Genomic DNA, 12,361 nt, shown 5'->3' with positions numbered 1-12,361 from the left:
CAGATGTACATACGTATGCACGAATAACAGACTTCAGAAAGACAACATTGTGAATGACCCAATCTGCATTTTGTTTCCTTTTTGTGCGTGTGTGTGTTTTGTTTTTTTTCCCCAGGAACGTCTGTTGCTGTCAGTGTTGCCAAGGCACGTTGCCATGGAGATGAAGGCTGACATCAATGCCAAGAAGGAAGACATGATGTTTCATAAGATCTATATCCAGAAACACGACAACGTCAGGTCAGAAGTGGTGCTCGGACTCAGTCACGTCTTAACCCATAAATAGCAACATCCAACAACATATTTGGTCCAAACTCAATTATGAACCTTTATCAGACCTGGATCTGTTTTACTATATAAAGAATATTAAGTCACGCTTCATTTAATGCATCCTGTTTTTCCAGTAATTTCCTGGAAACTTTCCTCATGTTTTTTTTGTTTTGTTTTATTTGTTCAGCCTCAGATCAGATTGAAACTAAAAACTAATACAGCTGAGTTAGAGATGTACTGTAAAACATGTGTGTTCAAAGTCTCTCTTATAGTAAAGGTGCCAAATTGAGCCTGACTTTTTGTTTTTTACTAAAATCCCTGTAATAATCAACTTAATAATCAGCTAATGTTTAGAAAATGATGAGGAAAGTTTCATTGAAATTAGTTGGAAAACTGAAACTTAAATGTATAATAATAATATTAAGGTTAAGAGTTATATTGACCTCAATATAAACACTTCTTAAAAGTTATGGGCATATCCCATTGTTAATTATTATCAAACTAAAGTTAATTTTCTTAAATAAATTAAAGTGAAAATAGAAAGAAAAGCTGAAGAGGTAAAATAATCGGCATTAAAAAATGCAGAAGAATCTCTTAATGTTTCTGAGACTGTATATTGAATGTTTGTGTGCAGTGTTCCTGTAGTGCATTACCTAAAATAAGATGAAAACACACAATCAGCTTGTATTTGGTCTTTTCCTGTAACTTCCTGGAAGCTCTGACAGTGGGAATGTGTTACGTTGTGTAACTTCACACATGCGCTGCTGCTCACCTTCCACCTACATTTTAGCAAATATTTGAATAGTTGTATAATCTTACGTTCTGTGTGAAGGACTAACAGAGCTGGAGGAAACTTTTTTTTTCTCCACCAGTCAGACAAACACTGACAGCTGTTTACATAATGGCACTAACTGGACCAGCGACATGTTTCTGATGTAATAGTCATGGCGACAGTGTATCGGTACAACTGTTTATTTATCTGTTTTGTGTTAGGATATGATGGGATAGGAAATCTTAACAGAACCTGCTCATCCAAATCACTGTGGAGACTCATCTGGTTTTACTCAAACAATTAGACACAGGACGGTTTTTATATAACTTGTTCTAAAAAGGCTTAAATTAATTCAAAACCAGTTTCCAGATCAAATAAGCAAAACTCAGCAGGTTTTGTCCTTGTTTGTGGCAAATTTCAAATTCTTAGTGACTAACTATTATCTAATTCTTTACGTATTTACAGTAAAATCCATTTTTTGTGGGAACTGTAAATCACTATACACAATACATGTACTGTAATTGAAGCAAAATGCTGTGTTGCTGATTCATTTTTAGTTACATATAATACAATATACAATAATTAAATGCATTCAATAATGTGCTACAATGTTTTTTGGATGATAAAATACTGATTTATCTGAAGAAAAATGAAAAACCTTCAAACCTAAAAAGATAATATATATTTGATGTAATGCTCGCTGGCGCTGTTGTTAGTATTTTGTAGTTCAGTGTGCTAAGAGTGACAGTGTTTGTCATGAATGAGCTTATTTAGAGATGTATGAAGTGTTCTGTTGGTGAGGCATCGTTTTGGGGATGAGATGAACTGTTTAGCTGAGACGCCTGATGGAAATGCAGACTGTGTTAAGAGTTTTAAAAATGTATTACTTAAGTATTGACCAAGGCTTGTTGGCAATTAAAAAAAACTGTAACTTAATTTATTACCTCAACTCCCTTATTAAGAAAAAGGTTGTAAGTCCCGTGCACAGCAACTAAGTGCTTCTTCTAGAGCATAGGATAGACAAGGTTTATTATCAAAAGTAAAAACAGAAGGGGCGAACAACGCGTTTCACATGTTGCTTCATCATATATGAGCAGATACTCTTTATATCTTTCTCATGCTATTTATGGTATTTGTACTTGTGCCTTTTATAGATACCTTGTCTATTTAAACACACACCTGATGACAATCAAGAGCGAATCTAATGAAGCAACATGTGAAACGCGTTGTTCTGATTTTACTTTTGATAATAAACCTGGTCTATCTTGTGCTCTAATGTGCGCTAGAAGTTTTTTTAATTTTTCCCTCATTAAGAAGTTAGACATCAGTGTTTCTCATATCCAGCTCATCTGTGGTGAATGTTGAGTCAGATCTCCTCATAGATGTGGTGCCGTGCCGTGTTAGATCTAAAGTTGTCCGTGTGAACTGATCAGAGTATTTAATTGAGTTTGCAGTAGTGACAGAACCAGAGATGGAACAAGTGAATCAATAGGTCGTGTTCGGTCAGCTCCGCTCCATCATGTAAATATTGTGTTGTGCCATGATCCTCTAAACATAAAAATGAATGACGTAGATGTTTTTGCTTAATCCTGTAAATCTAAACCCAAAACAAACATTTCCCCTAATTCTCCTCCAAGAATGATTCACACACACAAACACACACACACACACACACACACACACACACACACACACACACACACACACACACAGGCCCGCTCACTGAGTCAGAAGAGGGTAGAGTGGTTTGGCAGAGTGGAGGCTAATTAACATTAGTGAGGGAATACTTAATCACCACCAGCCAAGATAAGATAATCCCCAAAGATGGAGAGCTTCAGCACACATTCAATTACAGCACTGAGCAAACACACACAAACGCACACAGTCCCTCGCTCCCTAACACACACACACACACACACATACACACACACACACACCACACCACACCATCACAGATCTCCTTCAGAAGACTTTAAGGTCAAACGTCCCACCTCTGTCAAGGTCAGCAGCCGTGATAGTAACATAACGCAAACAGAGAAACTCAAACCTCGGAGGGTATTTGAATAACTGGGGCTGTGACTGGATTTATTTATGGAGAAGAAGCGCTGGTGGTTTCTGTGTTTCTGTGCTGCCAGTCAGTGATTTCTGATTTCAATTCCTTCTCTCAGCAATGAACGAAGACCAAACAGTGGCTTTACACACATCTGTTGCAGCTGGATGTTTATGAAAAGTCTGACTATATACAGGAAAATAAATCTGGACTCAGATGTGGAATACATGTAATTCACTTTTACAATGCAACTCTATGTTTCTTAACAAATTTTACACCATTTGTCACATTATTTAGAATAAAAAAAGTGGTGTTTTTAGGATAAGTCCTGCTCAGTATTACCAAATTAGTTAAAATTTGAATATAGAAATACAGCAAAAAATCTATTTTAATTTCATGTTTTCAGAATAAAGTATATATTAAATCCACTGTAGGTGGATAACATATTTATGTATCATTCTTTTGTGGTTACACCATTTGACATTTGTCTGACTTTTGTCAAAAATGGTTCAAATTTCATTTCAAATGACATAAAACCAACATGAATACAAAATGTACATTTTAACACATGGTATTTCTGAATTGTGCCTCTTGGCAACCCGTATTTGTCACCGACCCCGACCCTTATACAGTTTGCGTCTCTCTGTGCTAATAATTGAATTACTTAATCAGTAGTAAATAATACTAATAATACTAGAAATAAACAGATCTGATGTCTGATTCACTGAGTAACACAAGTGTGACTTGTTCTCTTAAAATGTAACTAACCTGCTGTGTGTGTGTGGCCTCTTATCTAACTCTTTTATTACTTCCAACCTCTTAAATTGTCCATCATTTAAAGTCTTTAACAATTGTAGATATGAGAACCATTCAGTAATAAAACAGTAAAGTCCAGATCCAGGTTATAAACTCTGTGGTGTCCTGTTCGCCTCGACGTGAGCAGTTCATTCAAAGCAGATGTTTCTCTCATCCCTTAAAGCCAAAGTTTCATTAATGTGAAAACACTTCAGACCTCACACTGACCCACATCTGTCCCCCTCTTGTTCTCGTCCACAGTATCCTGTTTGCAGACATCGAGGGCTTCACCAGCCTGGCCTCTCAGTGCACGGCTCAGGAGCTGGTCATGACACTAAATGAACTCTTTGCCCGTTTTGACAAACTGGCGTCGGTAAGAGCCGCAGCCTCCCGTCTCCTCTGATCTGTCTGAGATACATCTTGGACACTTGACAATATCATTTATTTTTCCTTGTTCTTCTTTTGCTTCCTCTTTCTCTCTCTCTCCTTTTCTGTCTGCCTTTCTCAGGAGAACCACTGTCTACGTATTAAAATTTTGGGTGATTGTTATTATTGTGTGTCTGGGCTGCCTGAGCCGCGGGCTGACCACGCCCACTGCTGTGTGGAGATGGGTGTAGACATGATAGAGGCCATCTCGTGAGTAGAAATAGTGTTTGCATGTGTGTGTGTGGTGTTTGTTCTGGGGCTAGTTAGTTAGACCACTGTATTTAGTTTTGTCCTCTGATCCTGTTTTTTGTTTGTTTGTTTTTTTTCCATCTCTTGTTTGCAGGTTGGTGCGTGAGGTGACGGGGGTCAACGTTAACATGCGTGTCGGCATTCACAGCGGGCGTGTACACTGCGGCGTGCTGGGACTCAGGAAGTGGCAGTTTGACGTGTGGTCAAACGATGTCACGCTGGCCAATCACATGGAGGCAGGAGGCAAAGCAGGGTGAGAGGAGTAACCACAGGTTCACAGAGGAGATGAATCTGACTATTATTTATTCAAGTCAAGTCGAGTCAAGATTCTTTATTTGTCTTGATTTGGATGCACATGACAGCCACTAGACAATAAATACACATGAGACAGTGAAACATGAGAAACAGTGCAAAAACCAGTGCAAACACAAGAAAAACATGCAGGAAAAACAACTGAGCTTTGCAAAGTTGCAGTACATGTTTATGTTTGATCGTTAAGGAGCTTGCTATTTTCTTGACTAATACAAACTTCTGTCTGTAAAATAAAAAAAAGATTGATGTTTGTATCCATTGTATCCATGTATACCATTAAATGACCAGTCAGAACATAAGCAGAGGCTAATTGAAGAAACTTATTGATTGAAAATACAACTGAAATTTACTTTGTTGCACATATCGGGGGGCAAATAATCATTATTCAATCTTTTTGAATAGACTCACAATCCACAATCTTAATTTTATTTTGAAAGTCCTTACCAGAAGTTAGTTGTGAAAGAGTCACACGTTCCCTTCCACGGTCAACCACGGACAAATATTATGCAGCTTTTATCTCTGATTTCTAAGTCTTTATTTTGTCTCTGCAGGCGGATCCACATCACTAAGGCCACGCTGCAGTATCTTAACGGAGACTATGAGGTGGAGCCCGGCTTCGGGGGTGAGAGGAACGCGTACCTGAAGGAGAACAGCATTGAGACCTTCCTGGTCCTCGGCTGCAGCCAGAAACGGGTCAGTTCCCAAAAAACACATGTCTGAGTTTAAATTTAAGAGATGAACAAATCTGAAAAACTGATAAGAAGTCCTATAAGAACCCTATAAATGGACCAAAGATAATTCACAGACACAATAGGCCTACATGTATGTGTACTGCTAAGTGTTCAGAACAAAAGCAGTCCAACCTTTATGAGGCTGTGTTGGGAAGTAACAGATCCACTGCAGTCAATGCAACATAAAGTCAATGCAACTTTTTTTTTTTTTTTAGTTTATAGCAGGACAGTGTGCAGTGACATTAATTATTCAAAGAAATAAAAAGATGGCTGCACCAAATTTAGCGAGAATGCTAATTTCCATCTGTAGTCCTTGACATAAAGACAGACATCATAAATAGACAATAAATAAAATACACAGTTCAGGAAACTAAAAGTTAAAAAAAGCAAAGACAGTCATCATGATTAAATTACAAAGTGCAATTTCAAGCATGGTAAATACAGGTGCCCATCACTTAAAAAAACAGGAGGTACACACTGCATAATGTAATTCGATCTATCACGTATCCGCTACGGTTTCCTTCTGGGGGTACATTAAATATACGAACCTCACAATTAGAAAATCTACATAAGATGCACGGTATTGTGTGTACTTGAAGAAGTAGCTGATCACAGAGCTGTGTTTCGTGACCTCTCTCATCATTCACAGTGTGTTGTGTTGCCTTCATGTTCTTCCCTCTGAGCAGAAGGAGGAGAAGGCGATGATGGCCAAGATGCAGCGGACGAGAGCCAACTCTAACGAGGGTTTGATGCCGCGCTGGGTCCCCGACCGGACCTTCGCCAGGACCAAAGACTCCAAAGTCTTCAGACAAATGGTGAGACTCAGTCAGCACCAACACACTCCTACATGGTGACAGAGTCAGGCCGCAGGTTTCTGTCATCAGACTTCATATTTCTGTGTGTCTGTTTGCTTTTTTTTTTCCTCAGGGGATCGATGAGACCTCCAGTAAAGACACGTGAGTACTGACTCTCAATGTTCACACACACACACACATAGAAAACCTACTTTTCCCTGTGTCTCCTCACTGATCCGCGTCCTCTCCCTGTGTTTTACAGCCGTGGTGTTCAGGAGGCCATGAACCCGGAGGACGAGGTGGATGAATTTCTTGGTCGAGCCATTGACGCTCGCAGCATTGACCAGCTGAGGAAAGACCACGTCAAGAAGTTCCTACTCACCTTCCAGACCTCCAGCCTGGAGAAAAAGGTCCAGACCGACACATACTACACATTATCTGTACATGTATGCGTGGATGAAAACCGACTGATGCTAATTTCTAACGCTGTCCTTCTTCTTTTTCTTCTTTTTCCTGTCACAGTATTCCAAGAAGGTGGACGATCGTTTCGGAGGTTATGTTGCTTGTTCTCTACTAGTATTCTGCTTCATATCCTTCATACAGATTGTTATCTTTCCACAGTGAGTACTTCATTCACATAATACTATACTGAAATGTGATCAATCAATGGCTCTTTCATACCTGTAGTTTGGTTCATTTGCTCTGGACCAAATAAAAATGACGTATTATTTTGTTGATATTGATACTGAGTTATTAAAAGTTGGAAAGTGGAAGGAGGTTGGGATAGATTTGAGGCCTGAGGCCTTTCTTATCTTTATGTTAAAGGAGAATTCCGGTCATTTTCTAAGTAACGCTCTACAGCTCTAGGTCCCCGGGTGCGAACCATTGGATAAAATCAGAGAAAAATATGTGCAGACCGGACCTAGCTCTCCTCCTGCTAGCTGCGCTACACTGCAGTTAAACAGCAAAGCAATGGGGCAATTCTTCTAACCGCGACTTTGGCCTCTATATAATGCTCAAATTATCACTACAAACGCTTTGCAACATCCACCAGTTCCTTACTACACAACACTGAGTGTGCATAACTCCGTTAATATGAGAGAGCAGGGTTCATGTGTGTTTTTATCACGTACCTCTGTTTACTCTAGCTTCCTGGGTAGACCTTACTAGTCGACTGTCGAGCTCGGGACTGTTTCCATATAAACAAAGACAAAAATGTGAGGAAAACATGGATTTAGGAGGAAAAGAATGATTTTGGATGGGAAAAAAATCATCAATATGAATATAACTGCTTTTTTTCCCATCCAAAATCATTTTTTATGCTGAGTTATGCACACTCAGTGTTGTGTGGTAAGGAACTGGTGGATGTTGCAAAGCGTTTGTAGTGATATTTTGAGCATTATATAGAGGCCAAAGTCACGGTTAGAAGAATTGCCCCATTATTGCCCCATTACTTTGCTGTTTAACTGCAGTGTAGCGCAGCTAACAGGAGGAGAGCTAGGTCTGGACTGCACATATTTTTCTCAGATATTTTCCTATGGTCGCACTCGGGGACCTATAGAGCTGTAGAGCGTTACTTGGAAAATGATGGGAATTCTCCTTTAAGGGGGCAACACATACAAACACATATCTTTTCTTCAACCACGGCCCTGTGTTTGGTTTTGCTCTGCTTTCACACCATCACTAAATTGTTGTCACTTGTTTGGATTTAACCAGAATTTGAGTTTCTTCTCTAAATAACAGATGAATCAAAACTAACAGATAAACCCACCAGAGTAGAGTAGACACACTCACCGGCTTAGTTGTGTTTTCATTAAAATGAAACACCTCTCCATGTGTTTTTCCCTGCAGCACTCCAGTCATGCTGGGGATCTACATCAGTATCTTCTTCATACTCGCCAACATCCTTTTCATCTGTGCCATATACTCCTGCATCAAGGTAAAGGAGCGCATCGAGGCAACAGTAACTAAAATCTTTACTCATGTTCCATTCACTGTGTGTTTCAGTGTGTAAACCATTTTTTCTTTGCTGCTCTCCAACCCGCAGCTCTTTCCAGCTGCTATGCAGACTGTCTCAAAGAAGATTGTCCAGTCTCGCACCAACAGCACCCTGGTCGGAGTATTTACCATTATCCTTGTATTCATCTCTGCCTTTGTTAATATGGTGAGAGAGCACACACACGAACACACACACAGACTTCACTGACATAAAGCTTTCTTAATTTTAAAGGCCCCATGCTGTGCACTTTTCTCTGGGTTTATTTACCTGCTGATTTCCCTAACAAGATGTATCATTGGTTTTGAGTACATGTGATCTGCTTAATATCGTTTATACTGCCCCTTTCTGTTGCCTCTATCTGGAGCTCTAGCAGGCACAGGTCATTTGGCCAATCAGAAGAGAGAATGAGAACCTCTCCTCTGATTGGCTCACTGTTTTTGAGTGGCATGTGGTCGGGCCAATCACAGGCAAGTAACTGAAAACTAAGCTGCATTCATAAAAATTGAAAAAAAAAAAACTGGTCACGGTGGGCGGAGTTACCTTGTGTGTGACATCACAGAAAGGAGGAAGTGCTATCTGCTCGTCTTAAAGAGAATGTTCCTACAAATGGGTGATGTGCGTTTCTCCGTTTATGACCAGTTTGATGCATGGGGCAGTATATACGTGGCCCAGAGACCTCCCCAAGCATGAAAAAATAACCAAAATCACATTTTTCATGCCATGGGGCCTTTAAAATGCAGTTTTCTTGGAATATGATCTGTGTTTTCGGTCGACAATGAAACAACATGAAAGGATATAAATCGTTTTTTCTTCTTCACCACTCTTTCTCATTCTTTTTAACACCAGACTCCATCATAGCCAGTGTCTGGGGAAAAGTGGGACAGTGTCTGACAAAATGAACATAAATACAGATTAATGACAAAAGCTGTGTTGTATCATCAGTTGTATTGATGTTCGATAATAACACAAAAAGTTAGAGATCCTACACGCAGTCGGTTACTCTGCTGAATGACGACCTGGTGCACTTCAGTTCAGTGTGGTCGTCTGTTGTGTGTTTACTGTAATGTAGCCAGGCAGTTGATACAGAAACAATTGTGATTTTTTTTCTGTTTAGAGTTGAGAATCATCTAATTATGACCTGATAAACACGACATGACCATAACATGACAAAATCAACGTTAATCCAGGTTAATGAAAACAGCTCTGGTTGGTTGTTGTTTCAGAAAAGCTCCATTTACCCCAGATACACACTCGGATAGGCATTTCAAACAAAAGCACTATTTGATAATCTAATCTAATAAAACTATTCGACCATTTTGCGACTATTCATCCTTCTGTACCAGTAAAAACAAGGGAACATTAAAAAAAAATTCAGACAAGATGGTAGTCTTATAAACTATTCAATTTTTTTTTTTTTTTTATAATTGAATGTCTATTTGAATATTATAAAATTGCTGCCCATCCCTAAAACACACCTGATACCTCTGTTTAAGGCAAAGCAGCTTTATTTCATACCAAGGGGCAACTCAATGTGCTTTAAATGCAAACAGTGAGAATTTGAAGCAGGGAAGAAAAAAACAACAACATTAAAACATATAATTAAAAAAAAAATTAAAATAAAACCCCAAATAGTAAAAACTGGAAACATTAAACACACAATTAAAAGCAAGAAAAATAAAAAAAAAATAAAATAAAAACTAAACTAAAATAGAGCATAAAATATGAGTTTGCAGCGTAAGAAGGGGCAAAGCACACTGTGTTAGTCAAATGACTTAACCAGAGAATTGTTTATAGTTTAATATGACTATGTGCAGCTCACCTGTCATACATATCTAACCTAAACACCTCCATGTGTGTGTTTCACTGCAGTTTGCTTGCGACACTACGAGCTTGGTGGCGTGCGTTGCAGAGAAGCTGAACACCTCTGCAGGCCTGGTGACACCGTGTCTGATCCACAGCCTGAACGTGTCGGAGGAGGGGGGTCTGGAGATCTGTCCGAGCCAAGGCCCCTCCTGCCCCTTTCCAGAGGTAAGTTCTGTCGAAACGTTTTCAGACCGAAAATGTCACATTTGCATTTTTGTGTGTCTCTCTGCGATGTGTTGTTGTTGATAATCCGTCTGTGTGATGCTCCAGTATTTCAGCTACAGCGTGCTGCTGACGCTGCTGGCCTGCTCGGTGTTCCTGCAGATCAGCAGCATCGGGAAGCTCGCCCTCATGCTGCTCATCCAGCTCACCTTCCTGCTGCTGGTGGAGTGGCCACAAGTAGCACTGTTCGACAACGCAGACCTCTTTGTCACCTCCAATGCCATGTAAGCACTAATGCAGGACACCTGTTGGTGCTGTTTGTTGTACATTTAGATGGCAAATTAAATATTTTCCTGAGCTCGATCCTCAGAAAGTGTTCAGAGCTGGCAGTAAATCTGTCTTCACTCAATTTATTTTGATAAAGATCTTCATTTAAACCTGATGTGTTGAACAAATTGGCATCTTATGTTTGTTTGTGGTTTTTAAATATTTCTCTACCCTCAAGTTTGATTTAAAAAAAAAAAAAAAGGAGCATTGTTTGGCATCAGTATGAATCTCTGCAGGTCGGCTCTACATACTGTATATGTGTGAATTATGTGTTATTATATATCTGTTCTAATCATAGTTTTTCTTTTTCTAGTGATTTAAATGAAACTAGTGCTCAATGGTAAGATCTTAAATTTGTATTTAGATTCCAAAGAAATATGAAAATTTATTTCATTTGTATTTATGAGAATAAATGTCCTCTGTTTGTACTTTTAGGTCCAGTTTCAATGAAACTACAAACCAGTGGTAAGGTTACATTCACTGTCTTTATCTATTTATTGTCTTTATTTATTTATTTTATGAGTTCAGAGCCTTTAGAAAACACTGTCCCACTCACTCATGGAAATTGAATGTGTAATTAACAATTGTTTATATTGCTGAAGTTTTTAATTTACACTCTGCATTGCAACAAGATTGTGCTATTTTTACTCTATTGATAAGGGTTTTAGGCAAGGCAAGGCAAGGCATCTTTATTTATATAGCGCATTTCATACCAAGGCAACTCAATGTGCTTTACATAAAGACAAAACATTTAAAAAATAAATAAATAAATAAAAAAAAAAGCATAATAAAAACAAACAAAACAATAAAAACAGAGTTAAATGCAAGAGCAAATAAAAGTTAAATAAAAGAAACATTAAAAAAAAAAAAAAAAGCATAAGACAGAATAAAAACAAACACTAAAAACAGAGTTTAGTTACTTTGTAGATTAATATTAATGATATTTATATGATATAAGATTGTATTGTATTGATCTCTGGGCAGAAAGTCTTCAGCTATTCAGTAGCAGTAAGTGGTGAAACCTTCGTTCACCTTTCCCAGCAGCAACATTAAAGTGATGTTTACATTAGTGCTTCGCTATTTATAATCCAATAACATAATATTCAATATTCTGAATAATGAGTGCTTTTACTTGTAGTACTTCAAGTGTATTTTTATATGCTAATGATACCCTAACCCTAACCCTACTTTTTTTTGAATATATGTTTTTACTTGTACTGTGGCATTTCTTCTTATAATGAGGTAAAATGTTTGAGTGCCTCTTCCACCAGTGTTCCCAGTTCATTTGTCTGAGTCTGACCGTGACTCTGTGTCTTTGCAGCCCGTTCGTTGTGACCAAAGTGTCGCTGAGGGTCATGACTCCAGTCATCCTCACAGTCTTTGTCCTGGCACTGTACCTGCACGCCCAGCAAGTTGAATCTACTGCACGCCTCGACTTCCTGTGGAAACTACAGGTACGCGCGGCGCCGACCGCATCACCACCTGACTGCGTTCACTTCAAACTCATGTTGGTTTGGTTTATTAGGATCCCCATTAGCTTTTGCAGAGCAGCATCTATTCTTCCTGGGGTCTTTTCATTTTCATAAGTGACAATACAAGCCAAAACGACACATG

General features: G+C 38.8%; 1 protein-coding gene across 1 annotated transcript in view; it reads left to right on the top strand.

The window, feature by feature from the left end:
* Positions 1–12,361, top strand: part of LOC310988799 (adenylate cyclase type 6-like) — a 47,033-nt gene that overhangs the window by 29,809 nt on the left and 4,863 nt on the right. Inside the window, exons 5-20 of the mRNA XM_083975554.1 lie at positions 116–237; positions 4,146–4,257; positions 4,393–4,520; positions 4,654–4,812; positions 5,423–5,564; positions 6,289–6,417; positions 6,530–6,558; positions 6,659–6,806; positions 6,919–7,016; positions 8,248–8,335; positions 8,444–8,560; positions 10,265–10,423; positions 10,529–10,704; positions 11,061–11,087; positions 11,183–11,212; positions 12,069–12,201. Coding sequence (XP_083831680.1) covers positions 116–237; positions 4,146–4,257; positions 4,393–4,520; positions 4,654–4,812; positions 5,423–5,564; positions 6,289–6,417; positions 6,530–6,558; positions 6,659–6,806; positions 6,919–7,016; positions 8,248–8,335; positions 8,444–8,560; positions 10,265–10,423; positions 10,529–10,704; positions 11,061–11,087; positions 11,183–11,212; positions 12,069–12,201 — 1,797 coding nt within the window. The remainder of the gene's footprint in view (positions 1–115; positions 238–4,145; positions 4,258–4,392; positions 4,521–4,653; positions 4,813–5,422; positions 5,565–6,288; positions 6,418–6,529; positions 6,559–6,658; positions 6,807–6,918; positions 7,017–8,247; positions 8,336–8,443; positions 8,561–10,264; positions 10,424–10,528; positions 10,705–11,060; positions 11,088–11,182; positions 11,213–12,068; positions 12,202–12,361) is intronic.

Source organism: Trachurus trachurus (assembly GCF_905171665.1).
Source record: "Trachurus trachurus genome assembly, chromosome: 7".
In the NCBI taxonomy this organism is placed as follows: domain Eukaryota; kingdom Metazoa; phylum Chordata; class Actinopteri; order Carangiformes; family Carangidae; genus Trachurus; species Trachurus trachurus.
Note: the sequence above shows the minus strand (reverse complement) of the source record. Positions and strands in the feature narration are given on the sequence as shown.